General features: G+C 43.2%; 1 protein-coding gene across 5 annotated transcripts in view; it reads left to right on the plus strand.

Annotated features, from left to right (window-relative positions):
- Positions 1–25,696, plus strand: part of ULK2 (unc-51 like autophagy activating kinase 2) — a 55,302-nt gene extending 29,606 nt beyond the window's left edge. For 2 of the 5 annotated variants that reach the window (XM_069542931.1, XM_069542934.1), the window contains 14 exons: positions 4,979–5,039; positions 7,228–7,365; positions 8,348–8,493; positions 10,141–10,221; positions 12,211–12,497; positions 13,354–13,541; positions 13,947–14,050; positions 16,483–16,632; positions 17,784–17,992; positions 19,767–19,945; positions 20,323–20,441; positions 20,768–20,925; positions 22,797–22,932; positions 23,499–25,696. In XM_069542931.1, coding sequence (XP_069399032.1) covers positions 4,979–5,039; positions 7,228–7,365; positions 8,348–8,493; positions 10,141–10,221; positions 12,211–12,497; positions 13,354–13,541; positions 13,947–14,050; positions 16,483–16,632; positions 17,784–17,992; positions 19,767–19,945; positions 20,323–20,441; positions 20,768–20,925; positions 22,797–22,932; positions 23,499–23,557 — 2,015 coding nt within the window. In that variant the 3' untranslated portion in view covers positions 23,558–25,696. The remainder of the gene's footprint in view (positions 1–4,978; positions 5,040–7,227; positions 7,366–8,347; positions 8,494–10,140; positions 10,222–12,210; positions 12,498–13,353; positions 13,542–13,946; positions 14,051–16,482; positions 16,633–17,783; positions 17,993–19,766; positions 19,946–20,322; positions 20,442–20,767; positions 20,926–22,796; positions 22,933–23,498) is intronic. The other 3 variants (XM_069542933.1, XR_011247043.1, XR_011247042.1) reach the window with 3 other exon arrangements.
- The last annotated feature ends 568 nt before the right edge of the window (positions 25,697–26,264 follow it).

A 26,264-nucleotide genomic window follows, 5' to 3' on the forward strand; every position in this document is an offset into this window, starting at 1 on the left:
CAAATGTTCTGTCCTTTCCTCACTGATATGCAATCCCAGACTTGCCCTATCAGACTTATATAAAGGATTTGTTTCATTGTGTGTGTGTGATATGGGTCAGAGGTGAAGGTGAGAGGGCACCCAAGAATTCTGTGGAATCACCCAGGCTATTCTCAGCCCCTTTCCCCCCATGTAGTTTAATTTTGACTTGAAAATGCTACAGAAAAGCCATTTGGGGAACTTGATTGGAATTGTGTTGTGTTGTATTTTGTGTTGAATTGTATTGTGTTCAGTGACAGGATCTTTACAGTGTGGAGTGTAGGAGGGTTCCTTTCTCCCACACCCTCTCCAGCATTTATGATGTGTAGTCTTTGTGATAGGAGCATTTCAGACTGGTGTGAGGTGATTACCTCATTGTCGTTTTGATTTGCATTTCTCTGATAATTAGCCACGTTGAGCACCTTTTCATGTACCTGTTGGCCACCTGTATGTCTTCTTTGAAACCTCTGTCTTTTATGTGTGCAACCATTGATGTTAAAAGTGATTATTGATGATATACCTGGATTAGTGCCTACCACATTGTTTACTGTTTTCTATTGTTGTCCTTGATCTGCCTTCCTGTTTATCTTCTATGCTTTTTCTACCTTTTGTGGTTTTAATTGACCATTTACTAAGGTTCTATTTTCTTTCCTTTCTTGGCATATCAGTTATACTTCTTTTTTATTTTTTTGAGTGGTTGGTTTGTCTTAGATTTGCAGTATACATGTGTAACTAATCCAAGTCCATTTTGAAATATACCATATCATTCTTGAATATTGTGGGTATCTTATAATAACAAAATAACCCTAATTCCTTCCTCCCTGTATCTTTGTTGTCATTAATTACACTTATATATAAGCATACACAAGCATATATATATATGTACACACACACACATATAGGGCATGGAGGGAAGCACACATAACTGAGTACATCGTTGCTGTTGAACAAACTGTTACCTATTAGATCAGTTAAGAATAATCAAAATAAAAGTTTTCGTTTTACTTTCACTTATTCCTTCTTTGGTGCTCTTCCTTACTTTGTGTAGGTTCTGTTTTCTGATCTATATTATTTTTCTTCTAAAGAACTTCGTGCAAGGCAGATCTACTGGCAACAAGTCCCTTCAATTTTTGCTTGTCTGAGAGTCGTTATTTCTCCTTCATTTTGGAGAATAATTTTGCAGGGTATGAAATCCTAAGTTGGTAGTTTATTTCTCTCAACACCTTAAGTATTAGATTCCACTCTTTCAGTTTGTGAGGTTTCGGAGAAGTCTGTGTAGTTCTATCTTTATTTCTCTGTAGGTGTTTCTCTCCTCTGGCTTCTTTCAGAATTTTTTCTTTATTTTTGATTTTCTAGAATTTGCAAATGACACGCCAGTGTGTAGTTGTTTGGGGCATTTACCCTGCTGAGTGTTCTCTGAGCTTCCTGGATCTGGGGCTTGATGACTGACATTAATCTGGGGAAATTCTCATTGTTTCAGATAGTTCCTTCTGTTCCTCTCTCTCCTCCTTCTGGAATCACCATTCTGCATGTTACACCTTTTGTAGTTGTCCCACAGACCTTAGATTTTCTGTTCTTTTTTTTTTTTTTCTCCAAGTCTTTATTTTTTGGTTTTCAAGGATTTTGTTGAAATAATCCTCTGGCTCAGAGATCCTTTCCTCAAACATGCCCAGTCTACTAATAAGCCTCACAGAGATGTTCTTCATTCCTGTTACAGTGTTTTTTATCTCTAGCATTTCTTCTTGGTTCTTTCTTAGGATTTCCATCTCTGCTTATATTCCCCATGTGTTCTTGTGTGCTGTCTGCTTTTTCCGTCAGAGCCCTTAGTATATTAATCATTTGGAGAAGGAAATGGCAGCCCACTCCAGTATTCTTGCCAGGGAAATGCCATGGACAGAGGAATCTGGTGGGCCACAGTGCCTATGGTCACAAAGAGTCAGACACGACTGAGAGCACACACATGTGATAATCATCATTGTTTTAAATTCCAGATCTGGGAGTCCCAGCATCCCCACTGTGTCTGGTTCTGATGCTCTGCCTCTTCAGAGTGGTTTTTCTTTTTTGCCTTTGATGTGCCTTGTACTTGTGTCTAGATAGCTGCATCTGACTATCGAGGGCTGAGGTGGGGTAGGTAAGCGCTGTCCACAGGCCATTAGAGCTGTGGTTGTTAATGATGTGGTGAGGAGGAGGCAGCCCTGTTGTTAAGGCTCTGCCTTTCATGGAGCGCATCGGACATGACTGAGTGACTTTCACACACTTTCATGGAGCCTGAGCCTTTGGTCTGTGAACTTCAGAGCTATTTCACATTTCTTCTCTTGTCTGAAGTGGGACAGGGTGGCTGGAGGGGCCTGGAGTTGGGGGTTCCGTATCTCCAGGTCACTGAGGCTCTGAGTTCAGCCCCAGTTGGTGAACTCGGGTTAGTACGTGTCCCTTGAGGACTGGCCTTGTTCCACAGAAGCCCCCTCCCCCACTCCAGGCAGGAAAGTATCTTTCTCCACATTTACTGTGGCAGTCGGCCTGGGCTCCCAGAGGTCAGTCTGACAGCCCTGTGCTCCTCCTATGACCTTGGCTCCCTGGAGTTTTCAGCTTTCAGAACTGTCTGCCCTGAGGGTCCAGCAAGTTGTCAGTTCTCACTCAGGTGTTCCTGCCCTGGCTCTGGTTTCCACAGTCTTTTCAGTTGATGAGTCCCTTCTCAGTGAAGCCAGTCCTCTCTGTGTTTGCCTATTTCTGTAGTCTTGGGGACATCTCTTCGCCCAGGGTCCTCCCGTCTCCTCTAGAGCCAAAAAGAGTCTTCACTTGTCAGGATGGAAGGGTGACTTCCAAGCTCCTTACATGTGAAATCAGGAGCTGAAGGTCTCTGAAGGAAACATTTAAAACATCTGTACAACTTAAGCAGTACTAATGTAACACATACCTGAGCATACTCCTGATTTTCTTAACCTTCTTTGTCTGATTTTGCATCTTTTTGTTGTATTGCTCTACTTTTAGGAAACTTTCCTTAATGTTCTCTTATCGATGAAAAGTTAATAAGGACTGTTCTACTTGTTACAGGTCAAACCACAATTATATTGGGGCGGTACATCAAATGACATGTTGCTAGCTACACAATCCAGGTCTACATGTAAAAAGCCAGTGGTGGGTGGTTGTGATGACCCCTTACAAGATTAAGAGGGAAGGTTATTTCCTAAGGAGGTCTGGTTAATGCAGGTGCAAAATACCAACTAAAAGGAAGGGAGGAGACCCAAATGAGCAGAGAGAACTTTTGTTTAATTTTCTCTTGCCTTGCCATAAAATATGAATTTTATTTCATTAATCTTCTATTGGGTTTTTCACTTATTATGCTCTCATCTTTTCAGTTTTTAAAAGTTCTTTTTTATCTCCCTCTCAGTGTTGTTGTTTATTCTTATTTCAAGATGCACTGTTTTATCTCTGAATGCACTTAATTATATACATTTTTAAACTTTTCCCTGTAAAATGTTTAGTTCCTCTTTCCCTCCAGTCTGTTTTAGAGTCTAGTTTTCATTTAGATTCTTTCTTTGAATGTTTGGTGATGGTCATGTGCTCATAATTTAGAATTAGCAATTAAGATGTTATTTGAAAGCTTCGTGTGTGGCGGATCTTATGGACAGTGAGTCTACACTGGGTCATCAGCCTGAGTCATTGTCTCAGACAGCTTCCTTTTTGAGGGGCTGCTCAAATCCCTCAAAGCCTCAGCCGTTAGGGATGTTCAATTAAATTTCCAAGTTTAAAGTCACTTGAAAGGATTCCCCTCTGGTGGTTATGTTACCGAGCTGATACATGGTTAGGTTCCATCACTTCATTTTATTTTTGATTTCTAGGGGTTGTTCTTTTCTTCTTAGTTTTGTTTCACAGTGATATATGATTCCAAACTCAAAGCTACAAAATGAAGAGGTGAACTCTAGCTTCTAACCTGTCCCCTCTGCCCTGTTTTCTCCATTACCCTTGGGCAACTGTTGTCTTTAAAACTGACTTCTTTGTGGCCCTCCCTTTATCCCCTTACCCTGACTTATTTTCCTGTTATACATCTTATCACTCCCTGCTACTGTTAACCCTTTTTCACTATTAGAGTGTAAGCTTCATGAGAGCAAGGGCAAAAATAAATGTATTGATATTCCTCAGTTCCATGTAGGGCTGTTCAAAGGGAGGTCTGTGTTTATTTTTTTTTCCTTTTTGAGTATTTTGAGGTTACATAGTTTATTTTATTTTTTAAAATTTATATTATTAGTCAACACTGCTATTTCACATCAGCACATATGAATTACACCTTTGCAGCCATGTAAAGGTCACACAGGGCAGTGTGATCTGATGGGTGTAGAGGTGGTAAGGGATGAGAGACCCTGTGTTCTGAGCTGCACTCTGTTCCCATAGATGGGTGATGTCTGAGCATGAAGACTGCCTGTGGCATCTGTGTCCAAGAGGTCCAGCTTCATGACATCTTGTTCAGCCACCCATGCAAGACCCAGGAGAGTGTCATGCAGGAGTGGGGATGCTCCATGCTCTGGACTCGGGGTGCAGGCAGCTGTACTAGAAGGTGACACACATGTTCTTAAGTCACCACACTCTGCAAAGTAGTTCAGTAAAGCCCACGGTGTTTATGGCAAATTGGGGTTAGGAGAACAACACCCAAAACCTTTGTCAGTGACATGTGAAATGGAACATGGTAAAAACAGTAGCACAGATTTTGCACATATTAAATGGTGGAGAAATACATACTTGTGGCAATAAGCATGACAGTTTACCTTGAAAAAACGTGATGTTGGCAGCCTGTGCGTTCAGCTGGGTGCAGTTCCCTACTAGCTTATTGTTGCAAAATCACAACATAAGCAAATGGTAAATTTGTATTGTGATCAATTGTCTCCTAATAGTCAAGTTGGAACAATAAATACTTTTAAGCAGGTGGTTTACCAAAACTGACTGTGTTTTTCTCTTTTTCCTTCAGATGATATGCCAGTGGGAACTGCTGGCAGACGTGCTTCTAATGAGTTCTTGGTGTTTGGAGGGTATGTTTGCATGTGTTTCACTAAACATTTTTTCATATTTTTTTGTGTGTGAGTAAAGTTACAGAACTCTATATTCTTGATTCTAAAATTTATTTTGTTTCACAACGGTTTCTTTCTTTAAACATTTTTTAAAATTGTAGTAAAAAAAATATGAGAATTTGCTGTCTTAACCATTTTTCAGTTTGAGTTCAAAAACAGCATTAAGTATATTCACAGTGTTTTACAATAGGTCTCCATACATGGTCTCCACACGGACGATGGTTATACATTATGTTGTTGTATTTAGATCTTTAATCTGTTTTTAGGTGGTTTTTGTATGTGGCATAAGAGAAGGGTCCAGTTTCAATTTTGTTAATTGAAATATATGTTATTTAAATAAAAAAATCTGAAATAAAATAAATTAATTAATTAAATTAAAAATGGAAATATATGTTATTTAAATAAAAATATTGTTAATATATGGAAAATACAACTGATTTTTCTGTGTGTTGATTTTATATCCTGCAACTTTGCTGAGTTTACTAGTTCTGATGTCTTTTTTTTCCCTTTGCATGTAAAATCTTTAGTTTTCTACATTTAGGATCATGCTGTCTGTGAAGAGATAATTTTATTTCTTCCTTTCCAGTTTGAGTGTCTTTTATTTTCTTGCCTACTTGCTCTGGCTTGGAATTCTACAATGAATAGAATTGTTGAGAGAGGCCATTCTTAACTCATCCCTGGTCACAGAGGAAAGGCTTTCTGTCTTTCACCATTTAATATGTTGTTAGCTGTGGGCTTTTCATATATACCTTCATTATTGTTGAGGTAATTTCCTTCTATTCCTATTTTATTTAGTAGTTTTTGTCATGAAAGGGTGTTGGATGTTGACAAATGCTTCATCAGTTGTGATGATTGGGTGGTTTTTGTCCTTTGTTCTGTTAATTATGGTGTACTGTAAATCCTGTTTGGTCATTGTGTTTGATCCTTTTGATGTGATCTTGAATTTGGTTTGCTAGTATTTTGTTGAGGATTTTCACTTCAAATTTCATCAGGGATATTCTGTAGTTTTCTTTTCCTATAATGTCTGTGTCTGGCTTTTGTACTAGGATAATGGGGAACTCATGGGATGAGTTTGGAAGTGTTCTCCCCTCTTCAATTTTTGGAAGAGTTTGAGTGTTGTGTGGTAAGTCTTTAACTGATAGAATCCACCAGTGAAGCCATATGGTCCTAGATTTTTCTCTTTTGGGAGGTTTTCAGTTAGTGGTTCAGTCTCGTTACTAGTAATAGGTCTCCAGGTTTTCTTTCTTCGTGATCCAGTCTTGGTAGGTTGTGTATTTATAGGATTTATCTGTATATTCAAAGTGGCATTAGTTATGACCTTTCTTATATTTATGATTTTGAGTCTTTTCTCATTAATCCTTAGTTAATATCACCAAGGGTTTATCAGTTTCATTGATTTTTTATTTAAGTAACTAAATATATCATCTCTTTATCTCTAATATTGTAACTAGGCAAAAGTGGGAGATTTTTTGGCTTTTTCAGAATTAAGGAAAGGCAAAAGAATGAAATTACTCATTCTTTCTTAAGGCCTAGTGTCACCCCCGATGTTTTAAGATATGTTGTAGATTGAATTGAAAGTCATGTAAGGACATGCCATATCTGAGTTTGTGAAAAGCAGGGAAAGAAACCAGCTGTGCTGCACAGTGTGGATCTCACATGAGTTGTGTGCTGGAGTCACACAGTATGTTTTAGTCTTCATCGAAGTCCCAGTTCCTGAGAACGCTTACTACACTCATAACTTTTGTAAACATTCCAGGCATCTCTGCTCTTGAATTTCCTGTTCTTTTACCCAGCATAGTTTCCTAGAAGTATTTTTCCTCTTGATCACATAAGGAATAAGTCACAGAATGTAAGCAGATGAAGCTGCATTGTGCTGGCCGTGGGCCCTTCCTGTTGCTGTAGAGGGGTGTGTAGCCCCTTCTTGTTGGAAGTCTTCCTCCTCAGTGTGTGTGTGCAAACCAGGAGACTTCTTGAAATGACAGATGTGATGTTTTCAGCTATATATGTGTATTTAAGATCATTTCTTATTCACATTCAGATGTGATCACTTGGCTTCTTCTAGAACTTTCTCTCAGTATCACCAGTGGGTCAAGTGAAAGGAGAGTGGTTTCACTGGATTTCTTTCCTTTTCCATGACTCGTGTCTGCAGGCAGTGCCAGCCCTCCGTGTCCCCGCACAGCGCAGCTGCCCCCATTCCCGTCCCCACACAGGTGAGGAACTACCAGCGCATAGAGCAGAACCTCACCTCCACTGCTGGCTCCAGCACAAATCTACATGGCTCTCCACGGTAGGTGGGCACTCGCCCCTTTCCCAGTTTCTCTACCTGTCTTTTAAAGTCCTTGTTATTGAAGTCTTGTTGCTTTCCATAGCTGACTACTCTCTTACATGGATGTGTGCTGGAGGTATACAAAATTGAATAATCATGAATGATTTTGTAGTGGATCCATTTAAATGATGTTTAAGCTTGGCCAGGTAATTCATATAGTGTGATACAGTGCTAGTGGTAAAGAACCCACCTGCCAATGCAGGGGGAAAAGGAAATGGCAACCCACTCCAGTACTCTTGCCTAGAGAATTCTGTGGACAGAGGAGCCTGGTGGGCTGCTGTCCGTGGGGTCACACAGAGTCAGACACAACTGAAGTGACTTAGCATGCATACATGCATTGGAGAAGGGAATGGCAACCCACTCCAGTATTCTTGCCTGGAGAATCCCAGGGACAGAGGAGCCTGGTGGGCTGCTGTCTATGGGGTTGCACAGAGTCAGACACGACTGAAGTGACTTAGCAGCAGCAGCAGCCAATGCAGGAGACTCAAAAGATGTGGGTTTGATCCCTGGGTCAGGAAGATCCCCTGGAGAAGGGCATAGCAACCCACTGTAGTATTCTTGCCTAGAAAATCACATGGACAGAGGACCCTGGCTGGCTACAGTCCATGGGGTCGCAAAAGCTACTGAAATGAGTTAGCATGCATGCACACATGCATGATACATTCATATTTGAATTAAGGAACTCTGGAAGGATACATTAGAAATGAACATAGCAGTAACCTTTTGAGTAGGACTGAGGAAGTGTTGGAAATTAAGTAGAGGGATCCAAGGTGCGAGGGAGACCTTACTCTGTAGTTTCACACACTTGATGTCTGTTCCATACAACTTGCTCCATACTTTAAAAAATCTACTGCATGGCATACTGTTTGGAAGCTTTAGGAAAAAAAGAAGGAAATAAAGTCCTGGAAGCTGCCAGCAAGGGAGTAATTGTGTTTCTCCCCAGATCTGCAGTGGTACGAAGGTCTAACACCAGCCCTCTGGGCTTCCTCCGTCCGGGATCTTGCTCCCCAGCGCCGGCAGATGCGGTTCCAGCCATAGGACGAAGACTCTCCACTGGCTCTTCCAGGCCTTACTCACCTTCCCCTCTGGGTAAGGAGAATACGTGGCAGTTGTTTCCCTCCTTTATGATGATGACACCTGTGACACGACCTTCCCTTAGGAGCCCAGCTCTTGGTGGCCTTGAGTCCCAGCTGATAAGGAGCCATGTCCCTCCCTCCAACCTTCCACTGCTCCGACTCCTTCTTGAGGGCCTGTAAATCCATTCAGAGCACTGTTGAAAATATGATAGTATCCATGGGTCTTATGGATAAAAAGCATCTCTAAACACAAAATCAGATACCCTATAATGCCTGCCCTGCTGTGGCGCTAGGATTTAAGAGGGTTACAAGGCAGTGGTGTACATAACTGTGCCAGGCTGTGTCTACCAGAGACCTCCTGCTGCAGCGGGCAGGGGCGGTAGCTCCTCCTACCTCTCCCGGTCACCATGTACAGCAGCAGGGGGAGCTCGGAAACCACCCCCATGGCACCCTGGGAGGCCACAGAACAGCAAATTTCAACCCAACAGAAAGACCCCAAACCACATTTTCAGGAAAACTGAGAGACAGAGAAAATATTCCAACTTGAGAACACACATCGGAGAGGCCAGAGCAACTGAGATTGCAGTCTGAGAGAGACAGCCACTCAGCAGAAATGTGGGGGGAGCAGGACAGGGTGGGCCAGCATACACAGACACTTCCAAGAGGAGGGCCGGCACCCCCCATCACAGCTGCCGGAGGAAACTGAGAGGGCAGGGGGAGACACCTCAGCAGAGGGAGAGTGAGAGACTATGGCAGTGCCCAGGGGCCCCAGTCACAGAACACGACCCCAGTGACACTTTGTCAATAGGTTACCTCACCACCCGCCCTGTTGCAATGGTTTTGAAAGTATTTTTAGCTGAAAAATATTCTTCAAACAAAACTGTGGACCTTCCTCATCCCCTCTGTAACCCTTAGGCTCTCCTGGTTCTAGGGGCAAGGCCCAGCCACACTTAAGTCAGTGCCTCTTCTTTTTGGTGGACACGTGTCTCTCGTCTACTGAAGCTCCCTGAAGCCTTCCCCAGCTCTCCCTCTGGTTAGTTTGGCTCCCCAGAGGTAGATGCAGAGAACGTTCTAGAGAGCGCCTGGGAAGACCCTGCTGGAGATCAGGGAGGAAGCAGGGGCGGCAGGTGCCCTTCAGACCACCTATCGGCCTGACCCCCAAGGGTGAGGGAGGGAGGAGGAGTGGGCAGGAGTTCTGATGGTAGTGAGTCCTGAGAAGATGTCACCCAGGCTGAAGGAGCCTCCCCAGGCACCATGCCATCCAGATCTGTGACCCATGCCGTCACAGTTGGGACAGCATGAGAGTGACCTTGGCAGGAACATGGTGGGTAGAGGGCCAGCCACTGGGCCCCAGCAGCTCCATGGGCTGGACGCTTGGGACCAGCTTTTCACATTCTCTGTCATGAAGGCATGCCCTGTGGCATCGAGGGTGTGTGCCTGGCTCTCTCCCCGGCCTCTGCTCTCCAGGCAGGTTCTGTAGGGCTCGATTCTCAGTGAGCCCAGTACCCAGCATGTGGGCCACTTAGCATGCACAAGCTGAACTACATCTTTGCTAATTAAATTCTGTCAGCTGTAATATACAGCATGTGCACCTGTTTCCTGTTCCATCCTTTACTAGTTCTGAGCCATTTCTCCATCCTTTCCCCTTTCCTTCTCTCAGTGGGCACCATTCCTGAGCAGTTCCGTCAGTGCTGCTGCGGGCATCTTCAGGGCCACGAATCCAGGAGTAGGAACTCGTCAGGTAGGCGATGTCCACACAGTGTTCATAGTTTAAGTCCCGTCGTGAGTGAATTCAAGTTAGATTTTTCCAGTCTTAGCAAACCAATAGAATTTATATGAGATATTTTCTGTGCTGTCCTGTCTTGGTCTAATGTCCTCTAGTGCATCATTGCTGATTGGTTGTCTCCTGGGTATATGATTCTTTCATGAAGTCAAGTCTTAGGAATTAATGACTTGGCTAAATTCTGGTTGTCATACAGACAATGAAAATCAATCTAGAAAATGAAATTTCATTACTTTGATTAATATTGGTTTTAATAAGAGCTACCAGTTAGCATCATATAAAAAAGAAATGTGGGTGTTTATTTGCTTTATTATATAAAATATATATGTCTGAAAAGATATGTGTAAATCACACTCTGATAAATCAAATCTTACACGTGCATTTGAGGCACTGGGCAGTTAAAGGAATGCTCCATTACTTAGAAAAGAACTCTTTTCTTGGGTTAGTGTTGCAGATTTTATGTTCCCTTAAAAAGAATACATTTGAATCAGTTCTAATGAGGTGGAGGAAACTGGAGCCAATTATACAGAGTGAAGTAAGCCAGAAAGAAAAACACCAATACAGTATACTAACACATATATATGGAATTTAGAAAGATGGTAACAATAACCCTGTATGCGAGACAGCAGAAGAGACACAGATGTATAGAACAGTCTTTGGACTCTGTGGGAGAGGGAGAGGGTGGGATGATTTGGGAGAATGGCATTGAAACATGTATAATATCATATAAGAAACGAATCGCCAGTCTAGGTTTGATGCAGGATATAGGATGCTTGGAGCTGGTGCACTGGGATGACCCAGAGGGATGGTATGGGGAGGGAGGTGGGAGGGGGGTTCAGGATTGGAAACACATGTACACCCATGGCATATTCATGTTGATGTATGGCAAAACCAATACAGTATTGTAAAGTAAAAAAAAAAAAAAAAAAAAAAAAGAGCTCAAATAACTTTCTCCAGATCATAACATTTTGTCACTGTTTATTGGTACATATGTATATGTCTACACACATGTATGGCAGAATGCAGGTCTGAAAACTAAAATACTAGATTTAGGATGAGATTAAGCTAAGAGTGGTCAGCAGCAGTATCTCATATTTACTGGTGTCTGTTTTGGGGAAGATAATGGTTATCTGCCACCAAGAAGGTTTGTATGTCTTCAGTGTTGTTGGTGGTGGTTTGGCTTGCAAGAAGCTCCAAGGAATTTGTAACTGGAGCTCCCAGCTTATGGATGTTAGGTCAGTAGCAGCAGGGTTGGGAGGGGAGTTCCCAGGTCATAGCCAACCATTCTTCGAGACCTGTCTCCCAGTGTTCCCCTCAGAGGCAGGAAGTCTGTCTATGAGTATTCTCTTTGTAGAGAAGATGGATATTTTAGGTTTCAAATGAATTTAATGAAACTGACAAATATCCATATGCTTGTTATTTTTAGACAAAACAATCCAGGAAAAGTATATTATCTTTCTAATTTTCTTGCCAACATTCTTTTCTTGAATAAGGAGTTTTTTTCTAGTTAGCTTGAGTTTCTTTTAGTTGCTACATGAGAAGAGAGAATTTCATTGATAAGACACATGTGTGTCTTCACATAAAGAGTAGAAACCATCTTGTTCAGTGTAGATTTGTGTTGTCTGCATTAGCTTTAGCCATTTACTCTTTAATTTTCTTCGTTGGTGATTAGACATTACATTAATTGAGTTATGTGCTTGCTGTTGATAAAAACAGCTGATAGACAGTCATTAACTTCTGTCTCCTGGGACACCAACAGCAACGCCTTTGTCACTGTTTTGTAAAGGAGCCAAGAAATTGTGTCTTGCCAGGTAAACAAATTTTAGAATATCTCATGGAAAACAAGACATTCGTTAGAATTCTCATTTGAGAGGTGTCTTCTTGACTCCCCGTTTCTGCTCTGTGCTTGTTCTGTTTGGGTTAACGTTGCCTCTGTGTCCTTGGCAGGTTCTCCCATACCGCAGGCCCAGTCACCACAGCCTGTCCTGTTGGGCGCTAGACTGCCGAGCGCCCCCACCCTCACCGACATCTACCAGAACAAGCAGAAGCTCAGAAAACAGCACTCTGACCCCGTGTGCCCATCCCAGGCCGGGGCTGGCTACAGCTGCTCCCCTCAGCCCAGCCGGCCTGGCAGTCTTGGGACCTCCCCGCCCAAGCACACCGGGTCCTCCCCGCGGAGCTCAGACTGGTTCTTCAGAACTCCATTACCAACCATCATTGGCTCTCCTACTAAGGTGTGTTTATTTAGCCCTTATGTAGATGTTATGACTTTGCTAAATGAACATTTCTTAACTGGGGCACTGTGTTCTGGATGGTCAGTTGGATCCAGTAGCAGACCACAAGAGAAATTAAAATAGGGAAGTTGATTACTCCCAGGTCCCAGGAGAAGCACCCAGGGGCCACACAGGGAAGTTGAATCAGAGCTCAGACAAAGACAGGGCCTGAGCATGCGCCGCTATTACGTCTGCGGGTAGAGTGCTGTGGGGTTCTGGCCTAAGGCTGGATGGGTCATTCCAAACCAAAGAGCAGGGTCTGGTAAGTTCTATGAAGGTCTTGTCTTAAGGGGTGCATAGTGGGAGGGCCCCAGGAGACGGGAAGGTCACCAGGCCTGTCAGGGAAGTCTGATCCGGAACTTACTCACTCTTGACCCTGTGGGCTGCTGTCTAGGGCGTGCGCTTGTACAGGGAGCTAGTGTCAATGGAAGGTCCCTGCAGTCGGCTTAGCAGTAGCTTAACTGAGCTCTCAGGAGTAGAAAGCTAGGTCATGAGCTAGTCTAACAGATACTTGTGGAAAGCATTCAGGGGGAGAACAACTACAGTTAATCAGCACCTGCTGTGTGCCAGGCAGAGTGTAAGTCCTTTACTTGCTGCATGCTTTACATTCATTATCCTGTTTACCCTGAAGAAAGGAAGCAGGCTTAGTGTAAATGAACTGGTCAGGGTCACAGAGACTGGATGTAGAGGAGCCAGATTTGAATCCAGGCCCTCCGCAGTCCGGGGTCTCTGCTCCAGCCTCTGCACCACGAGCCTGGCGACTCTGAATGGAATTACTCCATATGTTGGAGTAATTCACTTATGTGTTTTTCTTTAGACCACGGCTCCTTTCAAAATTCCCAAAACGCAAGCATCTTCCAACCTGCTCGCCTTAGCCACTCGTCACGGGACTTCCGAGGGGCAGCCGAAAGACGGGAACAACCCAAGGAAATGCACTCACTGTGTCCTGGTACAAGGAGGGGAGAGGCAGAAGTCCAAGCATCAGGTCAAGGCAGCGTTTGGCAGGTAAACAAGGCCGTTTCCTTCCAGCCTCAAACTTGAAGACTGTAGCAGTGCCTCTGTTTCTACCATAAAACAACTGGACCAAACTAGCAGCTGCTCTATGCCAGTGGTTAGTGATACTGTGTATAGTTAGCCACTCTGTGTAAATGTAGCATCTCAGAAAACCAGGATGCTTCCTGCACCTGTGTGAATCATAGCTCATCCTAAGTTTCCTGAGGGGTCTGTTTCTACCTTCTGTTTTTCTGGTTATGAAGTTAATCTCTGCCTTGAATTGTTTGGTCTCTATTTTTGTCTCCTTGTTCTTTGACTTCCCATTAACCCTTTTATGGCTTGGCTTAAGTCACCATTGTTCTTGATATGTCTGGATTTTTTAAAAGTATACATTTACATTATTATTTTTCTTTTTAGGTCCGTCAGTACTGGGAAATTATCAGATCAACAAGTGAAAACACCTTTTGGTGGACATCAGGGCAGCACAGACAGTTTAAATACAGAACGACCAATGGATACAGGTGAGAAAAATCTGGTTTCCTTTAGGCACATGATTTCTTAGTTTCCTCTTGCTGCTGTGACAGATTACCACAAGTATATTAGTTTACGGTTCTCAAGGTCTCAGTGGGCTGAAGTTAGGGTGTGGGCAGGGCTGTGTTCACTCTGGAAGCTCTGGGGAGACTGTATTCCTTGCCTTTCCAGCTTCTAGGGATCACCTGCTCCCCTTGGCTCACCTGCTCCCCTTCCATCTAGAAAGCCAGCCATGGCCAGTCTAGACTCAGACCTTCTGCTTGCTTGTTAGCCATTTGAAGGCCCCTTGTGATTGCATTGGACCCACTGGATAATCTCTTTAAGGCCAGCTGATTAGCAACCCTAGTTCCATCTGCAACTTTAATTCCTCTTTGCCATGTAATGTAGGTATTTACAGGTTCCCAGGGTCAGAACGTGAGCGTCTCTGGCTTGGCTGTGGGGATAACATTCTGCCTGTCTACTCCTATTGATTGTTCATGAACCTGCTGACCCACGTCTCTTCATCCAGCCTCTGTCATGTCATCTCATCTGATTTCTTAGGAGCCTGCCAAGACAGAGACTTGTGCAGCGTCTGGATGATAAGCAACCCGTGAGTTAGAAGGAGTTCTGACCAAGATTGTTTTTTATCAGTAGGATAACACTGGCCAAAGTTACCTTAAACACATACGTGTTCTTCAGCATTTCTTATGTAGCTGGCCTATCCTATAGAGAGCCATGGGTCACTGAGATCCCTGGCTCTTTCAGTTGTTCCGGAGACCTTTATGTCCATGGACCCACACCAAGATTACTTTGGGCTGCTTGTCAAAAAAATGAAATCAAAGGGCTGGTCCATGCCCTAAACCAGACTTGTTCAATTGAGCTTTCTGGAAATGGATTTTAGTAATCTGTGTCTCTAGCAAACTCCCCATGTGATTATTATGCACACTTAAATTTGAGAATCGCTGTTGTAACCTTTGTTCTTATTTTCTCTATAATTCTTTTATTGACTCTCCCATGACTCTCCAAAGCAGGGAATGTCTAGACCAGTAAATATCTTGAGTGTGGTTTGCGGTTTCTGTACAATAGGACTTCACTTTTCACTCCACTCTCATCTGGCATGGTTTCTAAAGAGGAGTCTGATGTAAGTCTTACCCTTGTTCATCTGATGTAATAGATGAGATGTTCTCTCCCCACCCCACCCCCCCCCCGCACCCCCCCACACAGTTTGACTTTTTTCAGGAATTTTTGTTTGATTCTCTGCTGTTTGAATATGAAGTGCCTAGGTATAGATTTTTTTTTTTTTTAATTCTAACCACTTGGTGTTCTTGAGGCTTCCTGGATCTGTGGTTTGATTCTGCATTTGTTTGGGAAATTACTTGGTCTTTACTATTGATACTTCAAGTATTTCTTTCGTTTCTTTCTTTCTCCTTCAGATATTCCCATTGCATATATATTATTCCTTTGTGGTTGTCCCACAGTTCTTGGACATTCTGGGGGTTTTGTTTTTGGTTCTTCTTTCTCTTTGCTTTCCAGTTTTGGAAGTTCCTACTGACATACCTTCAGGCTAGCTGATTCTTTTCTCCACCATGTCCTGTCTGTTGATGAGCTCATCAGATACATTACTCATTTCTCTTCTCTGCCACGTCCTGTCTGTTGATGAGCTTGCCTTTTAATTTTTTGTTGAAAGCCAGACATGATATACTATATATAAAGAATAAAGTCAAATAGTATGAGGTCTTTTTTTTTTTTTTTTTTTTTGCCACGAGTGAGGCTGTGTGTAGGGTTTGCTGTAGCTCTAGGTAGCAGGGTAGACTTTTCTCTGGAGTCTTTGCTTTTGTCTCCCTTTTCTTGGAGTCTCCCTAAATACTCCTATCTCATGCCTAACACTGCATTTTCTTCTAAGAAACTATAAGCTATAAGACAGCTTAGCTCTTAAGTTTCTCCACATCCTCACCACCATTTGTTATTTGTGGTTTTTTGAGGATGACCGTCCTGACAGGTATGAGGTGGTGTCTCACTGTGATTTTTCCTTGCATTTCCCTGATGATTAGTGATGTTGAACATCTTTTCATGTACCTATTGACCATATTTTTTTGAAAAGTAACTTCTCAGGTCCTCTGCCCATTTTTTAATCAGGTTTTTTTCCTCACATTTTTATTTTCAGTTCTTAGTTTCCACATTTTCAAATTATTCTTAGCTGTGACTGCAGTTCACATATTTTAGAAGTGCACAGAAAACTGACTTCTAGGCTTTGGTGACAGGAAGATTCACACCTGTGAAGGGATTGCTGTAAAATATTTTTCATGGAGCTCTAAATTGAATTCTCTGTTTTTAAGAGTAATAAACGCTTATTGTAAAAAAACAAAAATCTAATGTAACAGTGAAGTCTCCCTGTAACCCTGCCCTCTGGAAAATAGCACGCGTGGTGAACTTCTTCTTTCAGCCCCTGCAGGAGCCTGTGGTGTTGCCCTGGCCCCTCCTATAGGAGCAGCAGCAAGTTCTAGGGCTGTGATGTTCACAGTGGGGTCTCCCCCACACAGGGCCGCAGCCACCACGTGTGCCCACATGGGCCTTCGGATAAGAACCACCTCAGGTGAGGACTGACTTAGTTCTGCCTTGGGCTCTTGTTTGGGGTGCAAGTTCTGAAAATGCCTTCATAGTGTGATATAATTTCCAGTGACGTGGAGATAACAATCTTCTTTACCTTAAAGGGTTATAAAAAGTAAATGAGGGGACTTCCCTGGTGGCCCAGTAGTTCAGACTCCACCGTCCACTCTAGAGAGTACCAGTTCCATCCCTGGTCAGGGACCGAAGGTCCCTCATACCACGCAGAGCAGCCGAAGAAAAGAGAGAAAGAAAATACCTATTAACTATACCTATTATACCTATTAACTAAGCCAACATTTAAATAGTATAACCCAGTGCTGTGGAGGCTTAGTGGGAACTGTGTGCTCACTTTTGGCTGCTTTAGAAAACAGCATGATGATTCTTAGAGCTGTAGAAGCGTGTATAGTAATATTTGACTTGTGATAACTGCATTCTGTTTATAAGACCACTCACAGCAAAATGGTCTTATAAAGTATTTATCACACATAAATAACTCACAAGAAGGCGAGATCTCATCACAGTGTTGTTTGTGGTATTAGAAATCAGGACTGGTATAAGTGCCTCCGGACCAGCACTCGGGTAGAGTTTTAGTGATGTACCACCTATGGCTAAGTTTTCTCACCTGAGGACTGTGGTGCAGCAGGGGAGAAAAGCGTATGCTGCTGCTAAGTCACTTCAGTCGTGTCTGACTCTGTGCGATCCCATAGACGGCAGCCCACCAGGTTCCCCCGTCCCTGGGATTCTCCAGGCAAGTACACTGGAGTGGGTTGCCATTTCCTTCTCCAATGCATAAAAGTGAAAAGTGAAAGTGAAGTCACTCAGTTGTGTCCAACTCTTAGCAACCCCATGGACTGCAACCTACCAGGCTCCTCCGTCCATGGGATTTTCCAGGCAAGAGTACTGGAGTGGGGTGCCATCGCCTTCTCTGAGGCGTATGCTAGAGTTTGTCTAAAACAGTTTAAAAGCAGCTGTGATGAGTCTGTGAAGGATGCCTATAGCTGAGGAATGAAGGTGAGCATGGGAAGACAGCCTGTTTTTGGGCTGGGATGGGAGCGGGGTTTCTCTTACTGGTTGCCATACTGCCTGGTGATCACTGGGTGCTAATCACTGAGCGCCGTCCATGTCCTCTCTCCACAGGGGGCTCTAGCAGCTCTGGGGGCTCTCTGTGCTCCATCGGTGGCCGCGTGTGTGGGGGCTCCCCGCCTGGGCTGTGCTCGGGGTCTCCCCCTCTGGGAGCAGAGGCAGCCCCCAGCCTGAGACATGTGCCTTGTGGTGCTTCACCCCCCAGCCTGGAGGGGCTCGTCACCTTTGAAGCCCCCGAACTGCCAGAGGAGACGCTGATGGAGGTGGGAAGAGACCCTATGATGTGTCCTTTAAGGCTACAGTGAGGGGAGAATTGATGATGAGAGGGCAGAATCCGAGAGCAAGTCCCAGTGGTTCTTCCCATGACCTTTTCTATCTGAAACCTTGGTGATGTGTTTTTAGAATTATGTTGACAGTGACACTCATTCACAACAAGCTTTGGTTCATAGGAAGTGACACATACAGATTTTGTATTAATTCTTTTATCTGAAGTTTATTTACTACTTGTGGTGGTGGTGATTTAGTTGCTAAGTTGTGTCTGACTCTTGAGAACCCATGGAGTGTAACCTGCTAGGCGCCTCTGTCCATGGGACTCTCCAGGCCAGAATACTGGAGTGGGTTGCCATTCCTTTCTCCAGGAGATCTTCCCAACCCAGGGATTGAACCTAGGTCTCCTTTCTTTACTGATTGAGCTACAAGGGAAGCCCTTTTACTACTTATAGGACTTTTAAAACATAATCTTTTCCCTAAAACCATAACTTTTTATTCTCAAAGCTTACTTTACCTTACAAGATAAAAATGATACACTTAAACTTAGGTTTTGAAAAAGTAAATTATAATGCCAACTGAGTCAGTAACTCTGAGAAATACAGCGTCCCAGCAGATTGGACAGTCACGTCCCTCCATGGAGCTGGTTCTCCAGGGAAAAACGGGTCATAATGTGCAGCGTGCTGAGCACACATCCAGAACAGAGGTTAATGTTACGATTCCAAAGCCTGTGCCAGCTAACTCTTCAGCATCGACTCTAGGCCATCTTCCTGTGGACTGCATCTGACTTCAGTCAGTGCAGATCACCCTGCACTTCAAATGAAAATGACCCGTTCTCCAGACCATCGAAGGCACTAAGTGTCCATGCTGGACCCCTGGGATTTCTGTTGTGTGTGGAGGAGCATTAAGTATCTCACATAAAATTTATAAAATATTGCATGCAAAATCTTAGTAGTGATTCCGTGGTAAGTTTAAGCTGTAATTTTGAAAATATGTATAATGTAAATTATGTTCCAGTAAGTGTTGGAACATACAGTCCAATCTGCTGTTGCAGAGCAGGGAGACTCTCAAAAGTTGGTTCGTTTATTCTCCTGTCTCAAGGACACTGGTTTTATCCCTTTTAACCATGGAAGGAGAGTGAGAAACTTCGTTTTATTTGAGATTTCAAAATGCATTGCTAGCTAAAAACAAATCTCAAAACAGCATTAATTTTAGAATACCCATTTTTAATGCATTGCTATTATGTCCATGTCTCTACCTCATTCTAACTAACTGAAAAGATCATGAAATTTTAAAGGTTTATTATTAGGAACCACTGCTAACTGAGGAACCACCAGAAATTTAAATAAAGTATCTCTGAAATTTTAAGCCAGTAGAATTCATGAGACTATCGAGAAGTGTGGTCTCATGTCCAGAATATGCTGAAGTGCTTCTCTCTTAGTATCTGTTTGGTCATGTTTCTGTCCCATGTACATCGATTTAGTTCTGTGTTCCATTTTTTCCTGGTGAAAGCACAATGGCCTCATATCTTTGAGGCTGAATGTTGTGGCTGCTCTCATACATGCTACAAAAACACATGACACATCTTTGATTTCATTTGTGTTTATCTTCTGACTGGTTGTCTGGAATTTAGAAACTTAAGCCTCCTTTGATCATTCTGATATTGATACGTATAGAAAAATATTAGCAGTGGCCATGATTGGTATACAGAAATGAGTATGCACCTCTCCTTAACCTGCAAGTTTCTAAGACAAGTTGGCTTTGCCTTAGCAAGAACATGCAGACACCTTACGCCACCTGAACTCAATGCTGCTGTTCACGGAGTGTGTGCTGGACCTGACGGCTATGCGCGGGGGGAGCCCAGAGCTCTGTGCATCCGCCGTCTCCGTGTACCAGATCCAGGAGAGTGCAGTGGTGGACCAGATCAGCCAGCTGAGCAAGGACTGGGGGTAGGTGGCCCCTGCTGTCCATCTTCTTCCTTCCTTCCTGCCCTCCATACACTGGTGTCCAAGCTGGAGGCCTCGCCACCCACTGCAGGTCACATCTGGTTAGCATAAGTGTCAAGGAGTCTCTGAGTTATTTCAGTGCTCAGTTTCACTGGTGAGCCAAGACCGGAGGTTCTGCAGCCTTGATTTTAAAGACACTTGATTATAAAGAGATGGTACTCTTATCTGAGTGTGCCCCTAATGTTAAAAGTATACTTTTTTCCACACCGACCCTTCTCCTTTCAGGAGTCCTTTGTGCACTAAGAGTGTCAAGGTGGGTTGAGATGGGGCCTGGCCTGTTGGTTTGCAGGCTAACACTGTGCTTGCTGTCTCTGGGCCAGGCGGGTAGAGCAGCTGGTGTTGCACATGAAAGCTGCACAACTCCTGGCAGCCTCTCTGCATCTCGCCAAAGAGCAGATCAAGTCCGGGAAGCTGAGCCCGTCCTCGGGTGTGAAGCAAGGTAGGCTGGGGTATGGTGAGCTCCTGGGGGCCCAGCAGTCCTCTCCCCTTGCACTGAGAAAGGGGTTTTTGATGAGGGGTCACTGTCTTATTAAGTCTTCTTCAATGGGAAAAGATGCTGGCTTCTCTGTTTTTAACACAGAGCAGTCAGGTGCTTTGTTGTCAGTCCTCTCTTGACTGAGAGAGAGGACATAGGAAAGATTGATTTCCAGGCGCTTTTCTCAGTGATCATTTTGTGTCACTTTCCTTAAGTTAGCAGGAAAGTTGCATGTCACCATGACTCTGTTTCTGAAAGAAAACTGAATTCTTATTTCAACTTTTTTCCAGTTGTCAAAAATCTGAATGAACGATATAAATTCTGCATTAGCATGTGCAAGAAACTGACAGAAAAGCTGAATCGCTTCTTCTCTGACAAACAGAGATTTATTGATGAAATCAACAGTGTAACTGCAGAGAAACTCATCTATAACTGTGCTGTAGAAATGGTAACCCTTTTTAAGGTGTAATATTGTACAGTAATAGTTTTGGTGTTTAAGAGCATCTTTTGAATTGCACACCTGCTTGACATCATCCTTTTAAGCAGAGTTTATGCAGCACCACTCCCAAGTCCCAGGTGTTACGGTACCTCTTCCGGAAGGAGTATTTGGACTGAATTAACATGCAGCAAACAAGCTGTGTTGGTTACCACTTTTGGTATTAATAAGAGTTTACCATACCACTTAAAAATTGCTAACATTAGGCATGATCTAATCTTTTGATAGTTTGTATCTAAAAGCTTTTGCCGGACCTTTTTCTTCATTTCCCATTGTTTAAGAAATTTGGCTTAAAATGTTAGAAAAAAATTCTGCGCTTTTACCCTATCTGCAAAAATTCATGTGCTCAGATTCCACAACTGACCTCAGTATAGACAAGAAGTTTAACCTACTTTGCCAAATATTTGGTTATATTCGTAGAAATAATTTGTATTCTGTATCTCAAAAGGAAAATTGCCTGAGGTAAGCATGAAATTAGGGGCTGTTAAGTAATTCAGCGGGGAAGAACTTAATTATTTACCAACTTTATGATTTTTACCATACTAACACAATTGACCTTCTTTCTTGGGCCCAGATTTACCTGAACTCTGAATTGTACTGTTATATTATCCCCTTGGCAGTTTTTTGAAAGTCATCATAATAAAAAGTCATATGAAAATAATTTTGGAATATAAGCTATTAATGAAAATAATATATATTATATTGCTATAAATTGTTGACATGAATAATATTATGCACTATATCATTTTATACCAAATAAAGAGTTCTTAGGACAAGTTTTCTCTTAAAATTTGTGCCAGGGCAGATGTCCTGTCGTGAGGAGTGACAGTGCTGCTGTCTCTGCTGATGACAGGGCTACGTGCCTCCAACAAATCTCTCCTGGGCCCTGGCTGCCAAGCAGCTTGGGGTCACTCACCTTACATGTGGTTCTTTCTTTCTCCCTCTGTGTCAGGATTTGATTTTCCATATCCTTTTTATTTATCTTATTGTAAGTGGCTTTGCTTTTTGAAAGTGACAGCATACTGACAGGTAAATTAGCACAGTGGATCCCTCACAGACTCAGAGACGAATGAGTAAAGAGAAAATTAGGATGCTGTTGGGAAAACAAAACGCTTATAACCCTGTGAATGACACTGGGGAGGCCTTGCCCCCCTCTCCCACTGCCCAGCTCACTCCTGCTTCTCGTGACTCAGCCTCAGTATCACTTCCTGGAGGCTCTCCTCACCTTCCCCTCCTTGATAGTCTAGTTAGGTGCCCTTTGAGTGTAGTCCACTGGGTACCATCCAGGGCTTCCTCCTGTGATACCGTGTGGCCCTTGGAGGACAGCCCACACCTTACCTGGACTGTGAGCTTGCCTTCATCATATGCCCACTGCCCCATAAATTCAAGAGGTGCCCAATAAACGTCTCTGAGTGAATAAATCCCACACACCAGGAAGTCCTTTAACTGAATCAGCTGATAAATGGCTTTTAACATCATTTAATTATTTCATTGTAACAAAATCTGCTTTAATGAAATGCCAGGTTACTAGTATGGAAGTGTATATTTAAAGTAAACTTTTTATTGAAGTCAGATATGAGCCAGTTTAGAAGTGTTAAACCTTAGGAGTTTTGAGTCTCTGAGTTCAAGAAGGTTATGTTTGAATGCAGAGTTAGTAACTCTTTTGTCAAGAAGCTTTTCCTTTATATCATTCACCCAGTAAGTTGTATTATTTTTTCAAAATGTATTAATTTTAGAGAGATTCCATTTAAAGCTGCATTGTACACATGGATTCATATTTTCTTGGAAAAACTGAGAACCTTATCTTTTTTCACTGGTTCCAGGTTCAAGCCGCAGCCTTGGATGAAATGTTTCAGCAGACTGAAGATATTGTTTATCGCTATCATAAAGCAGCCCTTCTTCTGGAGGGCTTAACTAAGATTCTTCAGGACCCAGCAGACATTGAAAACATCCACAGATGTGAGTTGACTTGGAAAGTAGTGTGTTTGCTGATTGCATCTCCTTGTCTTCTCCTGGTGCAGCAGGATGACCCTGGGGTGTGCAGTGCCCTGCCCAAGGGGATTGCATCTTGGTTTCCTAACCTTGGGCTAGTCACATCCCCCTTCCGTGGCCCCAGTTTCTTCTGTGAGATGAGGGACAAGGCCTGCCTTGCAGAGCTGTTGTGAGGAGTAGATATGAGGCTTGTGAAGAGCAGATGAGGAGGTGGTGGGCCTCTTGGAGGAGGTGTGGTCATCCACATTCTGAAGAGCAACCAGGGACTGGCAGTTCTATACTTACTAGCAGTTTTGAGCAAACTAGCTGTTAAAATCTACATGTTCTTCGTTTGACTTGCTAATCTAGGTTTTACACCGTGCAGCACTAAGCTAGACAATTACCTGGCAGAAAGAAGAAAAAGCACTAGAACTGTTAACTTTGGGGCAAAGATAGGACAGAAGTGAGGGTGGAGGTGGAGAGATTTTTCTCAGTGGTGATTCTTTCCTCAGTTTTGAAATATTAATGGCATTTATCATGGATTTTATTTCTAGATAAATCTAGTATTGAAAGAAGATTGTCGGCACTCTGCTATAGCACCTCAGCCTTGTGAGCAGCAGCAGGCCTGCCCCCAGGACCAGCGGTGGGTGTCAGGTGATGCCATTGGGAGCACAGCTTGGGTCCTGTCGCCCCACTCTTACATGGTGACTACCAAAGAGCACGCAGTGGTTTCACAAAGGAAAACCAATCCCAGAACTACATATTGTAGGAGGTCTGCCTAACCAGAGAAGTCACCCCTTCCCTTTCTCTTTATAGAAGCAGATACAAAAGTGTTCCACTGGGCTTTCGGTTTGATTTTGGTAAATAAACATACCTTAGAACTAGAGTCACCAATATGGTTACTGTTAAGGAGAGTTAGCATGAAGTGATGAGTGGCTCTTTGTACTAGCCACCAGAGCACAGTGTGGGACTCCTTGTATTCACTGAGGCGTGAAGTAAAAGCCCCATCTCCTCCGGGCAGTTCAGTTCTCGGGGTGAGTTTGTCTGAGTCTGAGCAAGCACCCATAAACAGCTCAGGAAGAAATAGCTTAAGAAGGAGTGAAAGATGACTCTTGGAAGATATTGTGAAATCTTCAATTTGAGCTAACATGGACATATATTAATAATCTTCCAAAATCTTTCATATTGCACTAATTTGTTAAAACAACTGTATTGGATTTTGCAATTTAAAACTAACTGAGGCACAATGGACTTGTTTAGAGTATTTTACTTGATTATATATGCGTACCCTTTCCAGAATTCACATGTAATCTCTCGTGGACTTTTCAGTGGTAAAGACTTGTGTTTTATGAGCCTCTGCATTTTCTTAACCTGTTCATCTACGCCTACAGGTTTTTTCTCACTGATGTTTTTAAGTTGCTGGTTGTCTGCTTTAGTTTGCATTTTTTTTACTGTGCATGCGTAATGTGCATTCATGCCTGTGACTGCTAGGTTTATTCGGGCAGCACTGGAACAAGTGGCAGGCCAGAGATACACCCAAGAATTGCAGTAGGGCCAAAACAGAGTTGGTGACCTCTAGGCTTTTTAGTGATGTGGAGTTTTACATGAAGTCAGTGAAAAATGAGGTTTGTTTTCTCTTAGGATAAGGGGCGGCTCTCTCCAGCCCGTGTGCATTTTCCTGTTAATCCCGGCAGTCCACCAGGGAGCTAGTCGTGGAGAATGTGGGCCCTTAACGTCCCTGCAGAAACGGTGCCCACGTGGTCGATGATTTGGTTTCTTTGACTTACGTGCTTGGATACTTGAACAAACCATTCTCCAGTTTTAATCCTCTTAGATGATATCATCTAAACTTGGACAAATTGCACAGAAGCTCTTTGGCATTAATCTAATTTAGTGTACTGATAAAAACAAAAACAAGGTTTTCCTTTGACAAAGTAATGTAATTTTTACCTTATTTATCTGTATAAAATTCCAGCAGTTAATTTGAACATTTATTTATATGATGTTTGTATTTTTAGGTCTTTAATACGGTGTTTCTACCTCTCATTTGTAACTGCATGCATTACTCTTGAAACTAGGTAAAACTCACTGAATTGTGTAGTAGCCTTTTTATTATTGCCTGTACAGATGTATACTAAGATAAATAAAACTGACCAGGTGTTTCTAGGACAAGGCTGGGTCCCTGTGACGTGGCTTGTCAGACCAACTCCTTCCTCAGTGAGTTTGGAGGCTGGGTGGTTAACACACATTGCCCCAGGACTTCAGGTTGTGGTGACAGTTCTGCAGGCTATGGGAGCAGGGCTATGCTGGGGGTCCCCCTCCCCCAGCAGGGTGACAAGCACCATTACCAGTGATGCTCTAGTTTGTACCACTGTTTTGAGTGTAAAGGGCAGTTTCTTATATGTTCTCTCAGTTACCACCTAGGTTATCTCAGTTGATCCTCCAAAGGGGGTGGGTGCATTCTGGCCCCTCCCCTTTCCCGTTTGTTTTAAACACAGGATGGAATGAGTTCACAGTGAGGAAATGCTTGGTCTGCCATCAGTACCTAGGGAGTGGTCTCCAAGTGCATTCTTCTTGTGTGAGAAAAGTCAGGTGGTAGGTGGTGTATGTGTGAAACCCTGCGGTCTGAACAGCAGAAAACAAACTGTAAATGCAGGAATAATGATTCTGATTATATTTCCATTATCAAGGCCAATTGTTTTAAGAGATTTTGCCTTGATTATAGCAATAATAAACAAATGCTTTATGTTTCCATGTGTATCTTTTGATTTTTCTATCATTTGTTTCATAAAATGGAAATGGACCAGTCCATACACTCATGGATTGACATCTGGAAAGTTATGGACAGTACAAATGCAGGTAGAGGAGTAATCCGCGAATGTGCTAGCTGGCTGTTCCTGTTGTAAGGATTTGCCTGAGCTGGGCCTACACTGGGCCTGAGGGATGATGCCCACACCTGCTTCTCCTCAAGAGGAAGAGCCAGAGTGCCCTTCTGTTATTCCGCCCTCCCTGGGGTCGAGAAGAGGAGGCTGGAGAAAAGGTTACTGTTTGGGCTGGATGGGCTCAGTCCCCACAGGTAACAGGAGGGGAGTCGAGCTGGACACCATGGATGTGAAGTTGTTACTTGGCTCCAGAAGGCCCGTGAGGTGATGGGGGGACTTGTGTATGGGCCTTGGAGGAAGTCTTGCTGCTTCCGCCACAGCCTCCGCAAGCAGTCACCTGTTCTCACTGGGACTGAGTGAACTTGTATTGTTCCAGGAGGCTACCTGCTGCTGGGGAGCTTGGCGTCTTCCCTCCCTGACAGACACCACCTGGAAGTA

The sequence above is a fragment of the Ovis canadensis genome, chromosome 11, assembly GCF_042477335.2.
Source record: "Ovis canadensis isolate MfBH-ARS-UI-01 breed Bighorn chromosome 11, ARS-UI_OviCan_v2, whole genome shotgun sequence".
In the NCBI taxonomy this organism is placed as follows: Eukaryota; Metazoa; Chordata; class Mammalia; order Artiodactyla; family Bovidae; genus Ovis; species Ovis canadensis.